Genomic DNA, 25,422 nt, shown 5'->3' with positions numbered 1-25,422 from the left:
GTAGAGCTAGCCCAGCTGAGACGGGCAGGTAGCCCGCTCCACTGGGAAGCCAGCTCCTCACTAGTCTGAGCCATCGGTTCCCATTCACAGGGGACACCACCATGCACAGCACATCCTCAGGGAGTCCACAGGTTCTGAGACGGAGGGAAACCACATAAAATGAAGGCAATTTTACCTTAGGCTACTGGGTACAAATGAGTCGGGTTCCTACAGCATCTCAACATTGTAACAAACATTTGAGGACCTGCGATACAGCTTTACACTAGAAATTAGAGTGGTCAGCCATCCACGCTTGTGGGTTTGGCTTAGGTGCAGCCTGTGGACACGTACAGTGTAGACAGTCCAGGCAGCGCTCCGTCTACTGACAGCCTTGGCACCCGGCCTGCTCCATGGACATGCTTTTGCTGGTGCCTTACAGGGAGCAAGGGCTGGCATGAGGGTTTCCTCAACAGAAAGCAAGGCTGAGTCTGAAGAAGCTGGTTTGACAAGTGCCAGCTAACGTGCCCGTGCTGCCCCCACCCGCGTCTGAGAGCCGGCCCTGAAAGGCTGCCTCGGGCTCGTGGCGCAGGTGCTAAGAAGCAGTGAGCCACACGGTTTTGTTCGCAACTTGTTTAATAAGGAAAGGGCAGTAAAAACGGTCAGGTCGGCTTGAATACATTCCTGGAACGCTGCATCCAGAGAGGATTCCAAATAGCTGAGTTATGGAACTGGACTCAAAGGTTGGAGTTTAAATTTTGAAGACCTAATTCTTGGGATTGTGGTAACTTAACTTATGAAAATTAAATACAGAAATGTCAAGGCTCTGCTAACAGCAGGGGCAAAGACTGGCAACAGGAGTGGACGGGATAAAGGCAACCAATCAAAATCACTTCCCCTTGTAACCAAGGTAACACTTTAACATAAATTATACATTCATTGTGGTGTTTTAAAACAGCCACGCCTAAAGTTCTTCACGCCATCAAAAGATAAGCACCCTCAAACCTCCAGCACCACGCATTCACTTGGCAGCTCTTGACTGGCCACAGCTACTGGGGCGCCTGCTTCTCCAGCTTAATGAAGCCTGGCAACCCCTGTATAGAAAAATAAGACATCTAAACCTCACCAGACGAGGCATCTGACAGAAAACCCACGAAGGATGACACCAGGTCAGCTAAAGCCAGCGGCTCTCAAATGTTAGCTTGCACCCAGGCCGCCTGGAGGCTGGCACAAAGGGCTCCGTGGGCCCAGGGCTGGGGGCTGCTGCTGCTGGTCCAGGAACCCTGGGTGAGGGCCACCGGCTAAGCAGCGGTAAGGCAGCACTGCCTCCCTCGTAGCCAGCGGCAACACCAGCCCCACGGAGGGCAGTCACCCGCAGGGGCAGTGGAGGTGGCCCTCACGAGTGACACCACCGCTCACACTTGTCAGCGAGAAGTCTGGCTTAGCCAGCAAGGAGCGCCTCTGCCGCAGGCCTTGCGCTTTACTACAGCCGTACACAGCCCACCTGAGATGTTCCCGCTAACGCTGAGAAGCTACCCTCGGGGACAGAGAGATGTAGAAAGAAAGGAAAAGGCACCATAATGAGGTCATCCTTGGAAATGATGAGGGTCTTTTTCAAACTTCACTTTAATGGAACGTCAAGCCCAGACATTGAGAGGTCCTCTCTCCATCACTGTGCGGGCCAGGGGCCGGCAGGCGGCTGGGTCTGCAGTCATCACCGACTCTAAGCGGGTCTTGGACGAGAACCCCAAGCAGCCGGGAAGACAAATGGCCACCCCAGTGCCAAAGGGAGGTACCGTGTAAGAGGCCCCTGAAAAGACCTCTAGCAAGGGCTGGGCAGAGCCATGTCTGAGTCTGGTTAAGACAGTGACTCAGCAGCAACACAGGGGCCTTGGGACCGACGGCCACATGGGCCGGCCCGTCTCGCCTGGCTAGTCTGCAGGGTACAAGGCCAGCTGAAGGTCAGAGGCTTGGCCAGGCTAGTGTGGTCAGGGTTTCCCTGAAAAAGGTCCTTGTAGCTGTGAGACCCCAACACCAGAACACACCTTAGCCATGAACTGCCTGAAACAAGGGCTTGCAAGTAACACGCACGGAAGCCCAAGAGCAGCCAGCAGCTGCCCCAGGAAAGGGCTCCGTCCTGGCCATTGCACTGGTCCTGGCTGCCATGCTTCCCACAGCCACCCTCTACGCTAGGGGCACTGCCCATTTCCAAACTGGGGGGGGGGGGACGGGGGGGGGAAGGGGCTCTGCCCAGCGGGCGCAAAAGGGGCAGTTTCGGGGTCTGGGAACTGCAAACTCAAACTGCCGCTGCCAGTAGCTAAGGGGAAGCTCATTTGGTCTCTGTTCGCTACCAGCCTCTTCCTCACGGTCCAAGGAAGCTCGACCCTGCCCTCTGGCCTCACTGCCCACCTGCCCGGCGCCATCTACAGTGCCCCGCGCCGGAGCCAGTGGCACAGGCAAGGCTGGCAGCCTGCGGCCAGCACAGGTGTGCACCGAAGCGAAGGGGCTCCCGGGCCGCTCCCACTCCACGTTCTCCACACTCAACACAAAGGCAAGGGTCGTCTTAGCGCATTGCTTTTAGCACTAAGGTCCAATGTGCCTGCATCTGCTTCCCTCAGGATCTGATCTAAGACTGTTACTATTGCTTCTTCCAGAGGCCCGCGAGAACAACTTACATCCTAAAAAAGAAACTCAATTTGCTGAAAAAACAACCATGGGGAAAGCGGTTGCTGTCCCCGCCCCAGTCACTTGGCTCACAGGCGCCCCGCTCCGCCCCTTCAGGAGGCGTCCCTGGCTATCCACCCGCTCTCGGTGAGGAAGGTTAGAATCCTTTTCTTCAGGACCTTGTCCAGGTAGCCGGGCAGGCGGCTCTTGGAGGGGATGCCCTGGCGCTTCTGGAGGTGGTCTCTGATGATGATGGTCTTGGCGGTCACGTAGCGCGCGGGGCTCAGGTTCAGGGAGCTGCAGAGCGCCTTCTCGCGGTCCGACAGCAGCTCGAAGCCCGGCAGGCTCTCCATGGCGGCGAACTCGCCGTCCTTGGCGTCCTCCCGCCCGCGCTTGGCGCCCGCCGAGTTCCGGTTCTCCTTCCGCTTCTCCCGCTTGTGCCGGGCCGCCTCGTACTCGGCCGACTCCTCCATCTTGGTGATCCCGTTGCGCCGGTACCGCTGCAGCTCCCGGATCTTGGCGCGCAGCATCTTCTCCTTGTGCATGTTCTCGAACAGGTCGTCGAACTCCTTGCAGGACATGAACTGGTAGAGCGGCCGCAGCTTCAGCCGCAGCTCGCGCTCCTCCTTGGTGATCTTGCGCTTGGCCGCCTTCTCGCGCTCCTTCTTGTCCTTGCCCAGGAAGGCCGGCACCAGGTTGTAGTCGCGGGCGATGTTCTTGCGCCGCTGCCGCTCCCGCAGCTTCCGCACGTACATGTCCACGTGCGCGCGCTTGAGCTCGATCTCCACGTCGTCGTCGTCGTAGTTGACCGAGAGCCCGCTGATGAGCGTCTCGGCGTCCTGGTCGTACTCGATCTCGTAGTCGTCGCGCAGCGGCATGTAGCCCAGCTGCTGCTGCTCGGCCACCGAGATGTCTAGGGGAGGCAAGGGGGTGGTGAGGCTGGGAGAGAGGGGGCCTCCACTGGGGCAGGTGTGGTCGGTCACCCGGTTGGGGATGGTGTCGGGGATGCAGGCCTTCCCCAGGTTGCCGTGGATGTACATGCTTACGTAATGCTCCATCACTTCCTGTGGAGTCCGGGAGGCCCCTACGTGAGCAGCCATGTCTTCCTACAACGACAAAGGTCAGAGTCATTCCCAAAGCCAGAGGGTCTGACTCAGGGTTCCCACAAATCCCCTCAACCTTTCCCCAAGGCAACCTGGACTACTCCTGTCCCATCATGACCCCTCCCCACACAGTCCACGCCCTCTCCTGGACAAAGTGAATCCAGAGATGTGGACACTCGCCAGGCCTCAGCGGACCGGCGGCAGAGCTGAGACCGGAGCCCTCCTCTGAGATCTGAACTGGCTGCTGGTTCCTGAAATAGACGAGCAGGGCCCACCTGGTGCTGGTGTTTCGCCCATTAGTGCTGCATTTGAGGTGGGAGGTTGTCTGTCTGTGAAGGGACACAGGTGGGCAAGGCCACAGAGCACCGGGTGCCCTGCTCCTCCCAGTCTAACCTCCTCATTCCCAGACTAGAGAACAGAGTGGTCCAGAGTTCATGGCCAGGTTCCCTGGCTACCAGAGGGACCCCATTCTACCATGCTGTCCGCCTCTGGGCACCGGGAGGGCCCGGCCCTGTGGCTGACACTCCCTGGCTGGAAGCGCCTCCGAAAGGGGCGGGCTCTCATTCCCGACAGCCCCGTGTGGCGTTGCTCTCTGACATCTGCGGGCTGAGCACTCACTCTGCGAGGTCACCGTGCACGTCAGGGTTATTAACGGGAGGAAACGGTACAACTCTCTCAATCCTTTCCTCCTGCCAAGAGGCCTCTTCCTTAACTCAACCGCCAAAGCCACTTCAGAAAGCCGGTGCCCCAGCAGCACTCGGCACCCGCAGCCTCCACCCCTCCGCCTGCTCTCCTGACACACACTGCCTTCCGCCCAGCAACACTCACCCCGCAACATCGGGCTGGTTTCTGTACCCCCACAGGCCAAACTGGAACCCAAGAAACCAGCCACTCCATGCGGCTAGGCTGATGACAAGGTGGGCATGGCAGAGAGGGAAGTGTTTGTGGTGCGGTGACCAGACTCTACGTCTGAGGCCCCAGTCAGGGCCAGGCCCCTGCAGGCACTCCAGCCCCCCGCACTGTGGTGCAGAGGGCAGGGCTTACGGCACAGGAACAAAGAAGGCCATGCTGGGACCTACCGTGAGCAAAGGGAAGGTCAGAGCTAGAACTCGGTCCTGGTCTCATGGGGATGAAATTTACATACTTTCTTCTTTAAAAAGTCAAGAGCCTCAACTCTGTTCGTTATATTTTCCCAGGAAGCATGTGGTCCAAAAAGAAAAACCAAAACCAAACCACAAGCATCCCCAGCATCTACTGCCACTCTGACCCCGGCTGGCCACGCCCCACCTGACTGCCCGCGGGGGTGGTGGTACAGGCACGTGGAGCCTAGCCCATCGGCTCCCCAAGGCTGCAGGGGCCTCCTGGGCAAGGAAGCTGGGTGCCGCTTACGGGAGGCTCGGAGGGGCTAGGCGGCGAACCCCATTGAATGTCAGGAATTCAGGACCGGGCCTCACCCCCTCCCAGGTCCAGTGAGGCCTGCAATGCAGCGCCAGCTGCCCTCCCAGTGAGCCTGCCGCTCCCCTGAACCTTAGCATCAGCAATCTGCCTCCGCGTCCTCAGCAGCTCAGAGCACCACATTCAGGTAAAACTTAAATCCGGAAAGAACAGAAGGCTTCTGGCTAATCAAGGGTACCTGACCAAACCGAGATGATCTGCTCCTGTTTTTGTTTATCTCCATCAACGTCAGCACTCTGGGAGCAGAGCGCAGGCAGCAAGGCGGCCCCAGGGCAGCAGATGCGTGGGCCACGTGGGGCAGCTCCGTCGCCTCCAGTGCTCGCCAGGTGTGTCCTGGGCCGGGCAGGCAGGAGGGCCAGCTGTGGGCACTGGGCTGACACCGGCTGTCTTTAGGTTACAGAGGGGACTTTGCTCTCGGATGCTCCATGTGAAGCCACAAATCAGAGGGACAGGAGCCAGGCGCTCGCATGAGTACAGCCTCAGCCACTGCCCAGGACAACTAAGCCTCACTAGGAGCCAGGGCTCAGCGATTTCCGAAAGACAAGCGCCCCTCGGGGCACCACGCCACTGAACGATGAGTCAGGAAAACACACAGACCCTAATCCTCAAGACCTGTGGAATGGAGATGAGGGTCCTCGTGGACCAGCCCACGGACAGCACAGCGCTGGTTCTAATGGAGTCCGTGCCGTGAAGCTCCACCTGAGGAAGGGCGTCTAACGTGACTGACTGAGCACCGGCCTCCGCACTCCACTGCGAGCTGGCACCTGCCGCTCAGTCCCAGAGCCTCCTCGTCTTCCACGTGCCGTGGTCACGCAGCACTGCCCGCCTCCTGCGAGTGCGAGACGCGTCCTGTCACCGCATGGCGGCAACACTCCGGACAGCAGCAGACCCCTGGGGGCGGCTCTCCCGCACGTGTGCCAAGGCCAAAGTGTTTCTCTGATCTGGATGGATGGGTGGGGAGGCAGAAGCAACAGAACTTGGGGAATGAGATTTGGAGAGAAAGTTCAACTCAAGTACAACTAAAACAGGGAACACACTGTCCTGAAGCCCACCCCCCCCCCCCCCAGCACACAGTGACAGCGGGGACGCAGCCCAAAGCCCACGGAAGCCGGGTTCCAGGTTTGTTCCTTCCTTCATGCTCTCTTAGTAGAAAAGAGACTCCCACCTTCGGAAAAAGACAGAGACAGGTGTGCTGCTTCTCTAAAGTCCTTTGAAAAGGGGAAGGTGTCGCTAAGACACTCGAGGCCCAGGAGGTCTCCTTTCCAAGATCCCTGGACTCTGGCCAGACGCTGCCTCCAGGAGAGGAAGTGAGAAGTGCTCTGGGGCCTGGCCTCCAGCACCTGACCAGGAAGAGGATGCAAACAGTCCAGAGAAATCGTCGTCAATGTGGTCGGCGGCTCCCACCAGTGGGGCTGGCTCAGGGTTCTCTCCTCCGGGTTCCAACCAGAGCCACTGCCACCGTTCTGACCTGGACACCCCCACACAGGGACTCAACGGGCCAAACCTTTAGAGGCTCCCACCAGGGAACCACGGCCTCTCACACGGGGCTGGCCACCATCTAGGGTGAAATGTAAAAACATAGGGAGGCCAACGCAGACTTTCCTGAAAGCTAAACTTTGCCATTTAAAGAATGGCCCCTCCTCCTTACTATCTGGGTGTGTTTAAGATCATCTTTCTCTTTGTGAAATGGTGATAGCTAATTGGCCTTTAAACATTTTTTCACTATCCTTACGTGGCGAACCTAACGCCAGCAATTTCCTTTCAACATGAATGGTCTACAAAATCTGAAGGTCTGGGCAGTGCGCACCTGCCAGCGTCAGCCACGCTCCTCCTGCCATCCAGGGGCCTTGCAGACCGTCCCCGCCCCTCCCCTGCTGGAAATGCCTTCTCTGGGTGCAAGGGCTCTGGGGCAGCCTTTGGGGTTCCAGTCCTGGCTCCGCCCCTTAGGAGCTGACAACTGGAACACACTGCTTAGCCTCTGTGCCTCGGCCGCCTCCTCTGAGTCACGAAGGTACTGCACGACCTACTGCACAGCACGCTGCGGACGGTGAAGTGCGGTCACGCCTGTGCAGCTGGCCAGTGCCCGGCGTGGGGCTGTGTTCCCTCCATGGTGGCGCCTGTTGCTGCTATGAAGCTGTTAGCTTCCTCCACAGGACACAGTCACCTCCTCCAGGAAGCCGTCAGTGGCCCCAGAGCTGAGTTCCGATTCTGGCTCAGTGACCCTGGCTGTGAGAGCCTCATCCTATCAGCTCTGCTCCTCCATCGGTAAGCCTCCTCTCGAAGGGCTTTGTCCAGACAGGAAGTCGCCGTGGGAGAGTGCATGCCAAGGTCACCTCACCTCCTAGCACAGTGAGAGCGAACCTGTGACACGCGAACTCATTTTTTTGGTTGATTATTCTTTGTTAAATAGCATTTAAATATATAAAATAAATATCAAAAATATAAGTCTTTGTTTTACTATGGTTGCAAAGATCAAAAAATGTCTATATGTTACTCGGCACCAGAGTTAAGTTAGGGTTTTTCAAAATGCTGGCACGCCGCGCTCAAAAGGTTCGCCAGCACTGGCCTAGCAGTTCCCACGGGCAGGAGCAGCCCAGCCACACACTTTGTGGGACAGGAGACTAAACAGGCTGAGCAGCCCAGAGCCTGTCCCCTCACCAGTGCGCGATGCTGATGACACAGGAGGAGGCTGACCAAATGCGTCCTGGTGCTTGAAACCAGCAGAGCGAGGCCGACGGGGCTGCTTCTGTCCAGACAAAGGCGCCCACCCTCTCAACTCCAGGCGCTGGGTCCGGTAAGGGCACGGTGGCACCTACTTCTGCCCGGGACGGAGGATGCAGTTCAGTGTCCGCAAACGCAAAGCGGCTGCTATCTTTAGCTCCACAGCCGTCCTGCTGTGCAGGTGGGCGGTTCTGCCCCCGCCCCCCCAGCACTCTGAATGCGCAGCAACCCCCCACCCCCACCTTCTCCAGGGGGTCTGGGCTGGGAAGCACTCCGAGGCAGCTTTACCCCCCCCACCCCGCCCCCCTGCTCTGCAGCCAGGCCTGGGGGGTTGAGGTGAGAGGAGCAGCGGGGATTTCCTTTGAGAGATGGAAGCGACCAGAGGCCCACCGCACGGAGCTGCGGCTCCCGGGGCTCCCGGGGCTCCCGGGCACCAGCACTGAGGTGGCGAGGGGGAGCGGAGGCCTGCACAGGACCAGGAGAGAGCAGTCTCTGAGGGATGTGGCGCGTCCTAATGGATGGGGAGGGCCCGTCCAGCTCCAAGGGCGGAGTGAGGCAGGCCGGACGTCCATGGTCCTGGGCAGCTGCGGGGCCAGCAGACTGGAAGCCCTGGCGGGGCACTGCCAGGATGACCCTCAGCCCTTGGCTCATGTCCAGAGTGCTTGGCATGTGTCTGCTCTCACACGCTGGCGGCAAAGGCCAGCGGGGCTCAGACTGACCGGCCACTGGCCTTGACACCTCGCAGGCAGGCTCGCTGTGAGCGGGAGACCCAGGAGGGCCCGCCGGGAGGTGCTGTGACAGCCGCCACCTCTCTCAGTCACCTCCCCGCCTCCTTCCCCAGCTGACTGGGTCCGGCCAGGCCGGTTCCTGCCCTCGGTGAGGGAGCTGTGGAAACAGCACCTGTGTCCTCAACAATCCAACGGAACTGCCACAGGACCCGCAGCCCCACCTCTAGGTGTTCGCCCAAAGGGACTGAAAGCAGGGACTCAACAGTAACTGTCCGCCAGGGGTGGGGAACCTTTTCCTGCCAAGGGCCGCTTGGATATCTATAATATCACTCGCAGGGCATACACAATTATCCACTTAAAACTCAGCCTGCTGTATTTGGTCAAACATTTAATCAACTCACCCCCGATGCCTTGGCAGGGCCAGACCACATGATTCGAGAGCCTTCTTTATACAGCCTGCGGGCCGGACGCCCCCCACCCCTGCTGTGCGCCTACGTTCACGGAGCATTATTCACAGCGGCCCCAGTGGAAGCCGCCCAGTGTCCATCGATGCGGGAGTGGTCAGCGAAAGGGGTCCACCCACACGGCCAATGCCCTGAGCAAGGAGGGGATTTGGACCGCCCTGCACGTGGAGGAGCCCGGAGGCGGGATGAGCCAGACACAGCGAGACAAGGCTGAGCGATGCCACGTATGCGAGGCCCTGAGACTCAGGCTCAGAGACAGAAAGCAGATGCTGGTGCCAGGGCTGGGGCGGGAGGGAGGAGGTGAATGCGGGCAGAGTCCCAGTGGGAAGATGGCAAGTCCAGGAGGTGATGGTGGCGACGGCTGCCTAACAATGTGACTGAGCCTAATGCCACCGACCTGGGCCCCCAACAAGGGTTACAAGGTGAATTTCCTGGTTTGTGTATTTTAGCACAAAAACAAACTTTTAAAAATAAAACAGAACTGGAGATGGAAGAGGGCATAGAAAGGATAAATGGTGATGAAAACATAAAATAATTTTTTAAAAACATAAAAATAAAAAGAACTAAAACGTTTACGCGGCAGGCTGCCGTCCGCCTCAGTGGCTCCTGCAGCGGGTCCCGCAGCAGCAGCGCCCCAGCACTGTGAGAAGGCACTGTGAGAGGGCCCGCATCAGGCCCAGGCCCAGGCCCAGGCCCCGCCCCGACAAGCCCTCCAGTGCTGCGCACCCTGTCCAGGCCCCGAGCCACTGCCGGCTGCTTTCTCCATCCGGGCTCTTCCCTCCTCCCGCCACCCAACAGCAAGTCCTCAAGTCCCACCATCCGTCAGATGCTCATGGAAGGGGCTCACCCAGCGCAGAGGGGCCGTCTCCCGCCGTGAAATGTGGTTCCGGGGACCACCTGTCAGAACTCCCTGGGAATCGCCCACAATTACCATTTCCGGACCTCCCGTGCGCATTCAGGAGGGCTGGGGTGTCCCTGGGAATTGGGGATCCTCAGGTGACTATGCTGTGCAGAGCCAGACGGGCTCCAATTCTTTCACGCTACAGCTGCGTCCTCATTTGTAAATGAGGGACTCGGGGGGCCGTGGCTGGGAGCGAGCCAACGTCCAAGGCCCAGCTTAGAGCTGGGCTCAGCTCACACGTGCACTTGGGGTAGCTCAGTGTGAAGCAGCTTCAAAGCCTGTTCCGCCGGGTGGGCCGGTGCTCAGGACTTTCAACATGTGACCCCACACCCCCTTGCCTACCTGTCCTGGCCCCTGAACACACCAACCAGACCCCTGGGCAGGGGAACCCCCTTGTCCACGCCATCCTTCCGCGGAAAGCCTTCTCCTCCTCCCACAAGGAGGCCGAGTTCACGTGACACACAGGCGTACAGGGGCACAGCTGCCTCACTTCCATCGTGTTTCCGCCACCGAGCACAGGCCCCGAGCGAGGGCTGCATGCATGAGCGAGCGACTCAGTGCCCAGAGCAGCACTATCTCCACATCTGCTCCTGCCCGGTCTCTGAATGTCCCCTGTCGTCTACCAAAGTGAAAGGCTTTATTCACGACACTCACGGCCTCCGACAGCGAGCCGGAATGCACGGACGCAGGCGAGAATTTCATACTTAAAAAAATGTTTTTTTACCATTTTGAAACTACGCTGTAACCTCAAGCAACATCACCTTCAAATGATTTTGTCTGGTTTTCTTACCAACAAGGACATGCTCCTGCATAACCACAACATCACGAGCAAAATTAGGAGATTTAAAAGCTGCACCGAAACCTCTGTTCCTGCTGGTTTCAGCAGTCGCCCTAACAAGCTCCTTCCGGGCACAGGGCCGTGCAGGGCCCGGCGTCATGTCCAGTCTGCCCAGTCCTGGCCTTTGACTCTCCTCCCCAGCGTGGGCTCCGCCCCCCCCCCCCCACTTCTCACTCCACTCAGATGCTGACATCCATGCTGGGAAGCCCTCATCAGTCCTGGGTGATGACACCTCACAGGCCCCCCTCCCCCAGGAGGGCTCCGACTTCCCGGGGCTGCTGCCCAGCCTCTCACCCTGTGGGGAAGCCCCGCCTGCCCAGGCTAGTGCGCACACCTGCCTCCCACAGCTGCGCAGTCTACAGAAAACTCCACACTCTTCAAATTCAAAACCTAGGCTAGCTTCGAAGCTGGCTTGACCGCCTCCCCTGAAGTCGCCCTGACCACCACCTGCAGAGGACCAGGCCACCCTCAACCCTTCCATTCTCCCCACACTCATCTCCCAGCCACGCAGGGTTCACGTTGTGCTCGTGTGACCAGGACCTGGATTTCCGGGAACCCGCACAGCACCCAGCCCTGAACAGCTGCGTAAGGTTCTCAAAACCCGGGTGACGGGACTGTGGGTCACTGTCCTCCTGCTAGCCCTCCCCTGGTCCCAACTCGCAGGCCTCCTTCCCCCACTCCCTGTCCTCTCCCGGGCAGTCATCAAATGTACAGGCACAGTCAGAGCCTGGCCTCGCTGCTCCCCAAACCCTCGCGGCCGCAGGGCATCCCTCAGCCTCGCCTGTTCCCGGGAAGTGTGAGCACGTGGGGCCAGACTTCAGCCACAGCCCTCCCGCTAGTCTCCTGAAATCACCCCTCCCAACTCCACATAAAGCAGCACAACCCCAAGGTCACAGGCCACGGGCCCTCTGAGAAACTGGAATGAACAACCTCACCTTCCTCTACATCACTGTCCCCGATCGGCACGCTGCCTTTCTCCAGACGCAGCCCAAGCCGGGCTGCTGCTCTGAGACCTTCCCTGTCCCACACAGCGCCCGCCCGCCTGCTGAGCCAGGGCAACTTCGTTCCTCCGCAAAACCCTTCCAGGCCGGCCACACCTTCAGTTCCCCACGAGCTCCAGCCTCTGTGTGGCCCACATCAGTGAATGCTCTTACACCGGGAAGTTAGGGTCCAGGCTTTGGAACCCACAGGACTGCGTCTACACCCTGACTTTACCACATGAAAAGCCAGGACATTCTGGACAAATATTAAAAACTACTGACCCGGCGCACAGATTCGTGCATGTTGAAATTAATTAGAAGGTGGGCCGCAGGGCGGGACTGGGTGAGATGGGCTGGACATGCCCTGGAGCCAACCTCCCCCCATGGCGTCTGTGGCCCCTCGGCCTGGCCTGCGGGGATCAGGCTGAAATGGCTTTCCAACACCCCCGAGAGTCCGGGAGTGCAGAGGGCACTCTGCAAAGTTGCTATAGTACAGGGTGTGGAACGCAAACCAAGTGAGCAATAAATCAAATTCTGGGCCGACAGTGCCCAGCAACATAACCCACAGCCGAAGGTGGAATCGCGCGGCCCTGCAAGGAATCAGGTAGCCCCACGAGGAATCGGGCTCCCACCTCTCTGGTTTTGGGGTTCGTCACCCAAGAACCGCTGCTGCCAAGTCACTGCAGCTCGGCAGCTCCCTGGTGGTCAGTGCGCGTCACAGCTACTGGTAGGACAGTAGGAGGGACACTTCGCATATCAGCCTTTTATCCGTATAGATGAGTCGCTGTTCTTCAACTACACACTGAGAAGCCACTCCAGGCTGCGGTGCAGAGTGGTGATATGCATAGAGGAGCCTGGCCCAGTGAACACGGCACACCTGGAATACAGCACGTGTGTGTATCTACAGATCTGCTCGGAAGGGAGCCACACATCAGAGAGCTGCACATGAAGTGTCAAGCGTAGAGCAGGGAGCCCAGCCGGAGCCCCAGAGCCCCGTGCTCTTGGGACCTGTGCAGGCGAGGCTGGCACGCAGAGCTCCAGCCTCCGCCGAGCCGCCAGGGAAGAGGCCCCCAGCCCCAGCCCCCGCCTCCGGCTGCCTCTTCTAAGAGCTGACCGGGCTCTTGGAGGGAATCGCATTTTAATCAGCTCCCCAGGTGCTGTGTATGCACATTAAAGCCTGAAAAGCACTGCATAGACCATGCCCCCCTCCCAGCCCCAGGCTCCCTCCAAAGCACTATAAATGTTTTAGGCCTTGGGCTTGTTTTTCGTCTATTTCCCACAATGCTGTGCGGGAGGCAGTGCAGCCAGTGCAGCTAGGAGCAGACTCTGAAGTCAAACTATCCCATCCAAACCTGCTGCACTGGCCCCGGAAGGTCCCAGGAGGCATGCACAGTGAGGGCACTCGGCAAGGCCCGGGGCCCCGCCAGCTACTTCAGCTGCTGCTGCGGAGCCGAGTGCTGTGAGGGTGAGGATGACGTGGGGAGGGAATGTTGGAGGCACTGACAGAGGAAGAAAGACCAGTCACGAACCATAACTTGGGAGAAGAGACCTCTAGGCAGAAGGAATGAAAGATGATGAAGGGGTAGCAGCTCAGACCCCACAGCCTCGTGGGCTGTGAAGTGTAATCTAAGTCGGTCTGGAAGCCACTGAGGGACGTGAGTGACATGTCTTCAGAGCACCCTGAGCTTGGTGTGGGACGGGCGCAGGGCTCGAGGTCGAAGCAGGGAGACCAAATGGGAAGCTCCCGAAATGGTCAAGGCAAGAGAAGCACAGCCTGCACTGCGCGGCTGTGAGAAGCAGCTCCTGGCCGGACTATTTCGGACCTGGCGGAGGAGCGGAGGGTGCTGCGGGCCTGCAGCCCGAGTGGCTTAGTGAGGTGAGATCTGCCCGAGGTGTCCAGCAGAGAGCAGGTGAGGACGTCGGCCGGTGGCCTCTGACATGAAGGCTGGATCGTGGGAGAGCTCCTGGCTTGGGACGTGATTACAAGCCCTCTCACCTCCCGTCTGTGCTCACGGGCATCACTCACAGCATTTCAGGACCCGATGCGGCGCGTAGGGGAGTGTGTAGAGCGGTGTCTCGCAGTTGGGAGGAGAGGAAAGAATCCAGGGTGCACAATGGGTACTGGTCCCCAAAGACCGGCTCACTTTACAGAAAAGAAACAGAAGCAGGACAGGTTCGGGAACGGGGAGAGGTGTGTCCTCCGTGGGAGCCCGGCAGGAGAGGAGAGGCTGGTTCAGGGAAGAAGGGGCCCATCCTGTGGGGCTGGGGGCGCCCTGGCTTCTCATAATGCCTGGAGGCACCACCGACCCTTGGCAGTTCCTGGCCTGGGCCCCGAGGGGGGACACCGCCAGATCTTTCCTAACAAACACAGAAGACAGCGCCCTCCTGCCGAGCGGACAGGGCTGGGGAGACCCCTGCAACAGCGCTTCTCTCCAGGGCTGGCACACCAGCCCGCGGGCACCACCTGCTCCTGTCACCTGTCCCTCCAGAGACCTGACACAAACCAACCCCGGACAGACGCCTCCATAGCCCACGCTGCTTGGTGCAGGTCCCCCTGACCACTCCCTGCACACCGACCTGGGTGTCGCGAGGGCCCAGGAGAACCAAGCCCCTGGCCAGGCGGGGGACACGGGGCACCTGCATACCCAGAGCGGCACACGGCCAGCGGGGCCAGGAGGGCAACCTCCGCCATCAGACATGGTGAGCGAGGCCCCAGGGCGTGTGCGAGGCTGGTCTGGCCGTTGCCACCACTTTCCCCGGCAAAGCCAGCTCCTTCCCGGCGCTCCTGCTGCTCCGCAGCCTCAGGCCGGCGCCGCCTGCGCCCACCAGCTCCTCCCCAAGTCCGCGCCGCTCCAGCCCCCGGTCTGCACTCAGCAGCCACCGATGAAGTTCCTAAAGGCCAGGAACACGGCTCTGCTGCCAGAAAGCCAAAGTCCCAAGCCCTGTCCCGCTACTTCCTGGCTGTGTGACCTTGGGCAGGTGGCTTAACCTCTCTGCGCGTCGGTTTCCCGGGCGCACGGGGCCCGGCGAGCAGGTGCACCTCGCGTCTGCCGCCCCCGAGGAGGGGATGCCCCCGGCCTCCCGCCCGGGCCGCGCAGGCCCGCCGCTCACCCAGTTCCCGAAGCCGAACTGCTCGATGGCATCCAACAGCAGCTGCTCTTCGCGGCTGGTCCAGCCGCCCTCGGCCTCCGGCCCCCACAGCGTGAAGCGCCCGCCGTCCACCAGCTGGTAGCCGTGGTAGCGCCGGTGGTGGCCGATCTCGGCGCCGGCCGAGAAGCACTCGGGGCACAGCTCGATGTCCTGGCACTCGGTGCAGCGGAAGCGCAGCGGGCTCACCTCGGCCAGGCAGTACACGCAGTACTTCTTACCGAGCTCCGCCATCTTCCCCCGCCCGCCGCCCGCGCCCGCCGCCGCCGCCGCGCCCGCCGCCCTCGGCGCCGCCCGGGCCGCCGCCGCGCTCCAGCAACTGCCGCCCGCCGCCGCCGCGCCGCCCCGCCCAGGCGCCGCCGGAGCAGGCCAGCCCGGCCGCGTCCCGCCTCAGCACGCAGGCGCCCTCGGGCCCGGCCCGGCCGCCACCGCCGCCGTCGCCCCGCCGCATCGCGCAGGCGCCCGGCGCGCGCCACCGCGCGGGGGCTCGGCCCGACGCTCTGCGCCTGCGCGCCCCTCGCGCGGGCCGCCCGCCCCGCCCAGCGCCTCCCGACGCCACGCCCCTTCCCGGGCGCTGGGAAACAGGCGGAAAGCAAGCCCGGCGGGCGCGCCACGCCCTTCTCGGCGCGAGCCTACGCCATCTCCCAATCAACGCCGTCAGTCGTCCGACAGCGGACTCCCATTGGTTTTGATCTGCTAGAAGGCGGGGAGAAGGGGCGGGATGTCGGTCGGACGCCTAGCCAATCGCCGCGCCCACCGCGAGCGCCCCTGGTTGCCCCTGGAAACCGGACAGCCGGGAGCTGCGCTCAGCTGCGCAGGCCGAGTCCGGGAAAGATGGAAGGCCACTCGGAACACCCTGGGGACTCGGAGAAGGAATACGGAGATGTGGCGAGCCTGGCCCCGCGGCCGTCCGGGGTCAAGGCCAGCTCTGGCCCCCAGTCCCCAGCCGAGCCCGCGGAGCCGGTAGCCGTAGAGCCTTCGGAGAGAAGTTCCGCCGCGGTCGAGCCCGCCGAGCCCCCGGAGCCGGCCGAGTCGGACAAGCCGGCCGAGCTCGCCGAGCTCGGGGAAGGGCCGTTGGCCACCGAAGCTGAGGGGCCCGGAGAGCGAGAGGGGCCCGGAGAGCGGGAGCGGCCGGCCGAGGCCGAGGCCGAGCCTGAGCCTGAGAAGCCGACCGAGGAGCCAGCCGAGCCGGGGTCCGAAGGCGGGCCCGGGCCCGAGGAACCCGAGAAGAGCGAAGAGGCGCCCGAGGAGGAAGAGGCGGAGACACCCGAGGAGGCGAGGAGTAAGAAAGCCTCGTCGCAGGCTTCGGTGCGGCGGTCCGCCTCGTCGCAGGCTTCGGTGCGGCGGTCCGCCTCGTCGCAGGCTTCCGTGCGGCGGTCCGCGACCAGCCAGGAGGAGGCTGCGCCCGTCCCGGAGGCTGAGCGCGAGGAGCTGGAGGAGGAGGAGGAGGAGGAGGAGGTGGTGGAGAGCGAGGTGAGCGCGAGGAAGAGCGTGGAAGGAAGTGAGAAGGGGCTGGACGAGGAGCTCAAGGATGAGGAGTTGGAGTGGACCGAGGAGGTGCAGAGGCAGCAGGAGCTGCAGCTGCGCTCCGAGCTCCTGGAGCAGTACCGCACCCTGAGGGTGGAGCGGAGCCACTACCAGCGCTACAACATCTACCTGCAGCACAAGATCTACGAGGCGCTGCGCAAGAAGAAGGGCCTGGAAGCGGCCGAGGTGCCCGAGAAGGGCGCGGAGCCCGAGGCCCCCGAGAAGGAGGAAGCCTACCTCCACTATCTGGCCCTGCTGGAGGAGCTCAGGAAGCAAGAGGCCGACGACCTGGACTGGTACCACCAGGAGCTGGACCAGCTGAAGCAGCAGTGCAAGGAGAAGGTCTCCAGGGTGGAGAAGGAATGGCGACGGTTCCAGGCACTCAAGAAGCAGGTGGTGCTGCAGGCCATGGGCAGCTGTCGGCTGAGGGGCGGTCGCCAGGCCGCCCTGCGGGAGGTGGAGCAGATCCAGGCGCTGGAGGACAAGAAGGAGAGGGAGATGAGCGCCGTGCGGCTGGAGAACGTGCAGCTGAAGCAGAGCCTCGTGCATTTTGAAACCAGGATGCGGACCCAGGAGGGCACGTCGGGCGGCTTGCTCCTCATCGACTTTGAGCAGCTGAAGATTGAGAACCAGACCTTCAATGAGAAAGTGGAGGAGCGAAACGAGGAGCTTTTGAAACTGCACGGCAAGGTGAACAACAATGTGCAAATCATCACCCACGTGAAGGAGAAGTTGCACTTTGTGGATATTGAAAATATGAGCAAAAAGGCGCAGCTTTTGGAGGTCGAGGCTCAGGTGGCCCTAAGGAGGGACATCCTGACCAAGACGAAGCAAGCTCGAGACAACCTGCGGCTTGACAACATCAAGCTGAACCAGAGGTGTGGGCTCCTGGGCAAGGAGTCTCTCCTCCGGGACATGGAGGAGAAGGTGGGCAGGACCGAACAGCTCCAGCAGCACTTGGAAAACCTGCAGCGCCACCACGCTGGCCTGGCTCTGTCCTGCCGGGGGGTGAAGCAGAAGATCCGGGAAGCCAGGGCCTTCCTCCCCTCCTGACGGGCTCACCTCGGCAGACGCTATTATCAGTTAACTTTTATTCTCATGTGTTGCCATTCTTTAAAAAGCTTGTGATATTTAGGATGGAACTACATTTTGTATTTATCTCATACTCTTTCAGCTTCGAAATGAGTGAGTGCTGGGCACAAAATTGGGTTAGCAGTGGGTTTTATTATGGGGTCAAGCAAAGCAGGTCCAGAGGAACAAACAGCAGGTGGTGTGCCCCCTTCTCGTGAAACACTGTCGAGAGTCTTTTATATCTGAGCGACTCCATCATCTCAGCGACCTGATGCTAAGGAGAACTGCCCCTCCCCCATGTCGGAGCGGCAGCCAGTGGGCAGGATGTCCCCAGTTCCTGTGCTGATTATTAAATCTCTGCATTTGTTAAACTGTGCACTCCCGAGTCAGTTTCAATTCAAACCTCATGACTCCCTTAGATGAACCTCGCTTCTGGGGTAATAAAACATCCAGGAAACGGGAAATGACACAGAGGAAGGGCTGGTGTTCATCTCCCCTTTGCTCAGTGAAAGGCTCAGTCTTCTGAGCAGTGGAAGTTTGTTTCTGGCTCAATGGCAGTCTTCAAGTCTAATGAACTGTTTTCTTGGGCCCTCTACAGGAAAGCATTGATCTCCCCCAATAAATGAAGGTTTGTTTTCTAGTGAAGACAGCGGGGGCTGTGTTTTGCCAGGTGCAATATGTATGGAGTGGGGAGTGCCAACTGCCCATAAGCCTCTTGTTTACGGCGAGGCAACGGGACCCCACTCTGCACGTGGTTTTACTCTGTATCATACGCTAAAATGCCTATCATTCCTCGTGTTAATGCAAGAAATAGCTGAGGCCCAGCTCCTTAACTCAGAATTGGTGATTAACATTTTTAGGGGTGGGGGTAATGCTTTTGAAGCTAGGGGCTTGGTTTTATTTTTTTTTTAAAAAAAATATGGTTTTATTGATTTCAGAGAGAGGAAGGGAGAAGGACAGAGAGCTAGAAACATTGATGAGAGAGAAACATCAATGGGCTGCCTCCTGCATACCCCTCACCGGGATCAAGCCTGTAACACGGCCTGTGCCCCTCACCAGGACTTGAACCGTGAACTCCAGACTCATGGGACGACACTGAACCAACTGAGCCACACTGGTTGGGCGGTTTTATTTCTTCTTAATCTTAGGTTAAATTTTGAGATGTGCGGATCTGGGATTAAAAGTATTCCCTTATCTCTAACCTTGAGTGCATCTCAAGGGTGATCTATTTTTTGGTGCTAAATACCTTTTAAGAATGGCAGAAACCCCACTCAAAGCAGATGACTCCGCTGGTCCGGGGAATGTCCCAATAACTTTGATGCATTTTGTTTTAAAGTGTTTTTCCTTTGATGGCAATAAAGGTTGATTGAAATTTCTTTTTACATCCCACATCTTGAATACACGTGTTATCATATATACTAATCCTACCACACAGACGTAACCCTGAGGGGAGGGAAGAGCTTCACTTCCTACTGCCACTCTCCTCATCCTCTACAAGTTCTGTCTTTTCTCTACCTGTTCATCGGCGCCACAGTGAAGGAGTACATCGCTGGCAACAGAACATTCTCTTCTTTGAGCCTCATACAAAAAGCAACACTGGGTGGCTCTGTGGTTGGGAGACTTCCGAGTGCAACTATCAATATGCCTGGTGCCTTCACCAAGCAAATGGCCTTTGTCAGCGCCCATCCCTTAGGCTCACAAGAGGGGAAGAGGTGTCCTCAGCTGACTTTGCCACGTTAGCAATTATCCAGGTCGAACCTAACACCCGCATCGGCCGTGGCCTCCGCATCAGGCAGGTCTGAGTGCCAAGATACAAGAAGCGTAAGGCTGGCATTGGCTTTTGTTGCCAATCCTCACCCAAGGGTATTTTTCCCATTGAATTTCAGAAAGAGTTTGGTCCGAGGGCTGACACTCTAGCCGCTGTGCTGGCCTCGCTTTAGGGGCACGGCTACCAGTGCCGCTCAGGTTCTATCACTGCTACAATGTTACCGTTAATTAGGAGACAATGCTGGTTACTTCACAAGGCTGTTTCTAAATAGATTATACAAGAGCTTTTAATCTCAATGGAATACTACTCGGCCATAAAAAAAGAAAATTTTACCCTTTGCGACAGCATGGATGGACCTTGAGAGCATTATGCTAAGTGAAATAAGCCAGACAAAGACAAGCACCATATGATCTCACTCATATGTGGAATCTAATGAACAAACTGAACTAATAAGCAAAAGAAAGACAGACTCAGAGAGAGCGAGCAGGCAGACAGCTCTCAGGGGTTGGGGTCAGGGGGTGCGGAAGGATTGAGCAAAAAAGAAAAAAAAATTATAAAACCCACTTTTACTTAACAAAACAAAGATGTTGGATACCCTTTTTACCTTGTTTGCAGAAAAGGAAAACGATGCTTAGAGAATTACAATGCTGCTCCTCACCTTCGGCTAACTGCTCCTTAAACCTGGGTTTATTTTTGAGCTGTTTAAGAAGGGCTGTTGAAATGGGCAGAGGCCCTGCCCCTCCATCCACAGGGAACCTCCAGGGCTCAGGCATCGGGAAGCTGGGCCTTGGCATGGCCGTGCGGGAGTAGCCGTCCTAGAGCAAGCAGGCTGCAGGGAGGAGCGGGGCAGCTCCGGGATCCCTGGGACCTGAGATCGTGCTGAGCCCTGGGGCGGGGGGCAGGAGGGGCACGAGGGGGCCTGAGCTTCACACTGCCCATCAAGGCTTCCTCTGCCAGTCCACCCGAGATACCCTTCCTCTGGTCCAGCTGGTGGCCAACAGCTCATCCCTAGTCCACCTTGGTGTCACCCTGCCTCTCCGCCCACCTGCTGCAGTGTCCTCCAACCTGCCTTCATGGCAGGCTCCCACGCTTCAGGTGCTGGCTTTTGAACTTGGAGCTCCTCCCCCCAGTTTCAATTAGGAAAACATTCGCCAACTTCTACCCCCACTGCTCCTGCAAGACCCTGAGGCCGGTGCCCAGGAGCTGGCCTGGGGCCAGCCTGGCACACAGGAGGGGCTCTGGGGAGCGAGTGACTCCAGGCCTCACCCCAAACCCTGCCTGTGGAACGTGGAGCGGAGGAGGCAGGCTGCCCAGGCCTGGGGGCAAGCGGGCTCTCTGGGAGGGTGTGTCTGCACAGGGGCTGGGGGCCACAGACCAGGGGGAACCCAGCCCTGCCACGCACTGGCTGCGGGAGCCCCGGCAGATCACTTGAGTCACACCTGTGAAATGGGCACAATGACAGAGCAGCTGTAGAGACATGAGGTCACAGAGCACTTAATACAGGGGTGGCCACCAGCGATGTGACCACAACCGTGTGGACGAAAGGGGCCACATGCTGACCAGACCGGCTCAGGGAGGCCTGCATGGCGGTCTTGCAAACTCAGAGACTAAAGTCACCACAAAGGACGGTCTGAAATTAAACTTCAGCTAAAGCAGTGACGGTGGGCAGTTACGTCCTGGGCCGGTATCTTCACTGACGAGGTCAACCTTTACCTTAACGGAGCCTGTCTTTTTGCATCTGTGATAACACACCCTTGAAATGTCTGGGTAACTTGTAACTTCCCTTTTTCTGGAGCCCCTGGGGCACAACCAAATGTGCTGGGCGCCAGGACAGAGACCACCAATTCCTTCATTATCATGTTAATTGTTCCTGCACCCACCTAAGTATGTGTCCATCAGTTTACTTTTTATCCAATCCCAGGGGTTTCCCTGCTTTGCTTTATCCCTCCTCCTTAATCTGTCACCAGTGAATTCCATGTAACCCACCTACGTCCCTCCTTTGATTGCAAATGTATAAATACAGATGTAACCCTTCCATTCTCCGGAGCATTATCTCAATTCGTTGAGGTTCTGCTTCCCGGCATATGTCCACAGTTTGGCTCAAATAAACTCACAAAAATTCTTCACAGGTTTCAATGGTTTTTACATTAACAACCGTGACCACCCATCCATCGCTCACCTCGCACGCAGCCTGTGGAGAAGAGAAACGGCGGCGGCCGGAGCGAAGCAGTTCACTGGTGGGAAAGGTGGGGCTGCTGGGCACCATGTGGGGCCAAAGACATCGGAGTGGATGCCCCAGAGCTGCTGGTCCCAGTCTCCGTGAGGATGGGTGGGGAGCGGGCCCAGGGGGCATACTCCCAGGACAGGCATGGAGGCTGAGGTGCTGTGAGGGGTGGACAGGGGGTGGCAGCATCTGGGACAGTCACGGGACAAACACGAGAGCGCAGCCCTCAGGGCTCCCTCCTGGGCCTCCTGTTCTGGCCTGACAGGTACCCCCCAGGCACCCCCGTGTGACCCACAGGATTACTCCCACTGCCTGGTGACCCTGAGGATCGCTTCAGCCACCCCTTAAAGGGCAGTATTAATGATGTCCGCTCCACAGACAGGAACCGGGCCCACACTAGCCCAGGGGAGAGCCCAGGGCGCCCGCTGATGGGGGGGTTCGGGGGGAGGGGAAGGTGAGGGGCAGGGGCTGGACGTCAGCACCTGGCTGACAGGCTCCAAGCAGTTTCTGGGGAAGTGGGGACCTGACAGGCAGGGTGCAGGCTCAGGAGTGGGGGCAGGTGAGTGGCAGACTAGTGGGAAATGCTACAGCTGGGGGCAGAGTCAAGTTTGAGGGGGCAGCCAGTCCAGGGCTCCCCTTCAGCTTGGAAGGGGCGCACTAAATTCCTGAACCCCTTAACCAAATTACCCCAACGGTACCATCCTTTTGATCTCAACGATCCTTTTAAGTGATGTTTGAAATACTGGAACAGCATAACACTCCAAGTCAAATATTTGCCATACTTTACGGTAAGAACTTCAATTTTAAACCCGACTACAGGGAATATAAGTAACAATTTTACATGAGTTTTATTTAATAAAACCATATATTTACAATTCAAAAAGTCCTGATTTGATACACTTTACTACATAAGATCAAAGGCTAACTGTACAGCAATGAAAACATGGTATGTATCAAGTGTTAGCAGACATTTTCTACCAGCAAACTATTTAAAATAGTCACACTGAGCAGCTAAGAAGGCTCTTGTACAGGGAAGCCTGGCTCTAGAGGAGGCCCCGAGGCCTGGGCGGCTGCACCCGGTCCAGGCCGCGGGCGGGAGGTGTGGGCGCCGAGGGTGGGCCTCCAGGTTTGTTCCCAGTTTTCTTAACGGATACTGGCAAGTGGAGCAGCACAGCCCTGAGCCCGGAAGCAGTCCTCTGTGCAGGGGCCACGTGCTCTGACGCGGATGAGAACTTCCTGGGCTCTGAAGGGGACAGAGCCAGCCAGCCAGCCCTCACAGGGTCCCTGAGCAGGTCACAAAAACCTTCTGAACTAGAGACTTATAAGTATTCTGATGACATGGAATCTTGTTTAAAAATGCAATGCAGCTCTGGCCGGTGCTCAGTGGTTAGAGTGTTGGCCTGTGGACGGAAGGGCTGCAGGTTCGATTCTTGGTCAAGGGTACGTACCTTGGCTGCAGGTTCCCCAGCCCCTGTCGGGCACCTGGGGCCGGGGGGACGGGGGGGGGGGGGGGTAACCAATCAATCAATGTGTCTCACTTGGTTGCTTCTCTCTCTCTCCCTCCCTCCCTCCCTCCATTCTCTTCCACTCTCTCTAGACATCAACGGAAAAAATATCCTCAGGTGAGGATTAAAACAACCCAAAAACTTAATGCAAATTGCTATCCAAAGAGGTTCAAGCCGACGAAACCCGTTCAGGGCTGGGTCTGAATGCACAGATGCACTCTGAGGGCCCCACCGCCGGCTGCACCACTTCCTGTCACGACAGAAGGAACAGCCTATGGGCGGTAAGAAAAGGTGCAGGTCTCAGGAACAGGAAGCACGCCATGGAAGGAACGGGCGCCTCTGCGCAGTGGCTCAGTCGGGTGACATTCAGCATCGGGGTGTCAGGACCGGCTGCTCTGTCTGGAAGGCGCAGGCAGATCTCCTCCCAGAGGTCAGCGAGTCAGCACTAAAGGCTGAGGCAGAGAGTGGCTTCCATGCTGCTCTGCAGCTGCCCTGGGGAATGCATGGGAGACAGGGAACAAAGGCAATTCCGGGGAAAGGACGCACAGAGCGCAGCCAGGACAGAGGCACGAGGGCAGCCACTGGCTGGCAACTCACTATTGCACTGCAAGTGTCATCAGCGGACACGGCAAACACAGAAAACCTATCAAGCAGCGCACAGCCAGCTTCACCACCGCCCCCCCCCCCCCCCCAGGGCTCCTCGTTGCAGGTTACACACTGGAAGCTGAGGGCACTCCCAACATCAGACACAGGACCAGCCCGGCGGGTAGGGGATGCTCCCTGGGCTGGGAGTCCAGCCGAGAAAGGCCAGAGCCAGACCCCAGCATGCACCGCACGGCTGCTGGTGCCCTGCCGCCGGGTCGCCCACACCCCCAGATATCAACACGCCAACAGATTATCCTGTGGGAACCTGTTTCCATAGAGAGGTGCCGGTCCTTTGGACTACTTTGTGCAAAAACTATTCATTTATTGAAGTTGGATAACCAAAGTCCCTAATACAAAGTTCTCAAAATTCATCAAGGAAAATCTAGAACAAAAGAGGTGCTCATGAACTTGGGGAACCAGCTAGAATGGGAGGGTTGACGGTAAGGACACTGAAAATGTGACAGGACTCTCTGGGCCACTGGATATGCGTGGCTCGCTTCTCGGTCCTCAGGAGAGTCCATCTTTAAGCCAAATGTGCGAGGAGGAAACAGGCACTCAGGGCTGCCGCTGCCGTCCAGGTGACAAAGGACAGAGGAGCAGTCTGTCAGAGCACGAGAGCAGGGCCACACAGACACACACACACACTCACTGTGCTGTCCGTGCCTGCACACTAATGAGCAGGGCAGGCTTAACACGCTGTGACTTCAAGGGAGACGGTGTCCATTCTGTTTCCATCGGCTTCAGGGTTGTCTCTGCCGCCTGGGGCCTTCTGTGTGCAGAGCTCCTCCTGCTCCCCGTCCCTCCATTGCCCCACAGGGGCCGGGCGACCTCTGGGAGCGCAGGGCTCCTGCTGGGCCTACGCGTGCATGTCAGCCCTGGCGCTGTGACTGTCAAGGCAACATGGTAAGACGTCACTCCGAGGGCAGGTGAGTCCCAGGGCGTCCACGAGAGCGCGTGCGCCTTAATGCATCTTTGGTAGGTGGGCTTTAACAACTGGACCTGTCTCTGGAGCGATTACCTCAGTAACTAAATCAGCAATCCCTTTCCTATCAAAATAGGTAACCAAGGGCCAGTAACATCTCTGAGGTCTCCCAAACACCTTCTCATGCACCTCGGCTAAGAAAGACTACGCCCTGGCGGTAGTGACATAGAAGCAGCGCAATTTAATTATGTTTGCTGGAAAGGGGAGAGCCGCCGCCCTACTTTTAAACCATGCAGTGTGCAGTGGTTGCCATGTCAGTGCTAGGCCATCATTCCACTGAGCTTCTTAAGGCTGAGCCTTGGTTTAATCCTTTAAAAGTTTGGTTTGTTTTAAGGCCAACTGCAGTTCCAGGAACCAAACAGGAAAACAGCCCCCGTTCTCAGCTCCGAGTGTGTCCGCCCCAAACAGCACGGGTGCGCTGGCAGCTCTGCTCCGGTGCCGAGCGAGAGTCCGCCTGCCGCCTCAGTGTCTGAGCGACGGGCTTCCTTTCTCCATCTCCCGGCTGTCCCTCTGCAATGCCGTCAGCACCTGGAATCACAGGGCACCCACTGACCACAGGTCCCAGGGGCTACCTCCCCTCTGCTGCTCCACACCGGCACCCGCGCACCTCTCCGACGTGGAGACCATCAGGCCATCTCTGCACCAATGCCCTCCCACCCGTCCCACCAGCCACAAGACGGGGTGCAGGGCTCTCCCTCACATCGCCCCGTGCTCCCCACTGCG

At 58.6% G+C, this 25,422-nt stretch overlaps 3 protein-coding genes across 8 annotated transcripts in view; 1 reads left to right on the top strand and 2 right to left on the bottom strand.

Moving 5' to 3' along the window:
• Positions 1-601: 601 nt before the first annotated feature.
• On the bottom strand, positions 602-15,214 carry TADA2B (transcriptional adaptor 2B). Its single transcript, XM_081091833.1, has 2 exons — positions 14,942-15,214; positions 602-3,746 (listed from the first exon to the last, which is right to left on the bottom strand). Exons 1-2 carry the CDS (start codon positions 15,209-15,211, stop codon positions 2,754-2,756), a joined length of 1,263 nt encoding a protein of 420 aa, XP_080947959.1. The 5' UTR covers positions 15,212-15,214; the 3' UTR covers positions 602-2,753.
• A 597-nt stretch (positions 15,215-15,811) lies between these two features.
• CFAP184 (cilia and flagella associated protein 184) lies at positions 15,812-21,451 on the top strand (the record flags this gene model as incomplete). The annotated part of the gene is made up of 1 exon (XM_081114036.1): positions 15,812-21,451. One exon carries the CDS (start codon positions 15,812-15,814, stop codon positions 17,555-17,557), a length of 1,746 nt encoding a protein of 581 aa, XP_080970162.1. The 3' UTR covers positions 17,558-21,451.
• Positions 21,452-24,015: 2,564 nt separating this feature from the next.
• The window catches only part of TBC1D14 (TBC1 domain family member 14), a 77,926-nt gene continuing 76,519 nt past the window's right edge, over positions 24,016-25,422 (bottom strand). For all 6 annotated transcript variants that reach the window (XM_081098101.1, XM_081098104.1, XM_081098102.1 and 3 more), the window contains one exon: positions 24,016-25,227. In XM_081098101.1, coding sequence (XP_080954227.1) covers positions 25,162-25,227 — 66 coding nt within the window. In that variant the 3' untranslated portion in view covers positions 24,016-25,161. The remainder of the gene's footprint in view (positions 25,228-25,422) is intronic.

Source organism: Myotis nattereri (assembly GCF_964212035.1).
Source record: "Myotis nattereri genome assembly, chromosome: 1".
Taxonomy (NCBI): domain Eukaryota; kingdom Metazoa; phylum Chordata; class Mammalia; order Chiroptera; family Vespertilionidae; genus Myotis; species Myotis nattereri.
The sequence above is the reverse complement of the archived record's forward strand: the minus strand, read 5'-3'. Positions and strand labels throughout refer to the sequence as shown.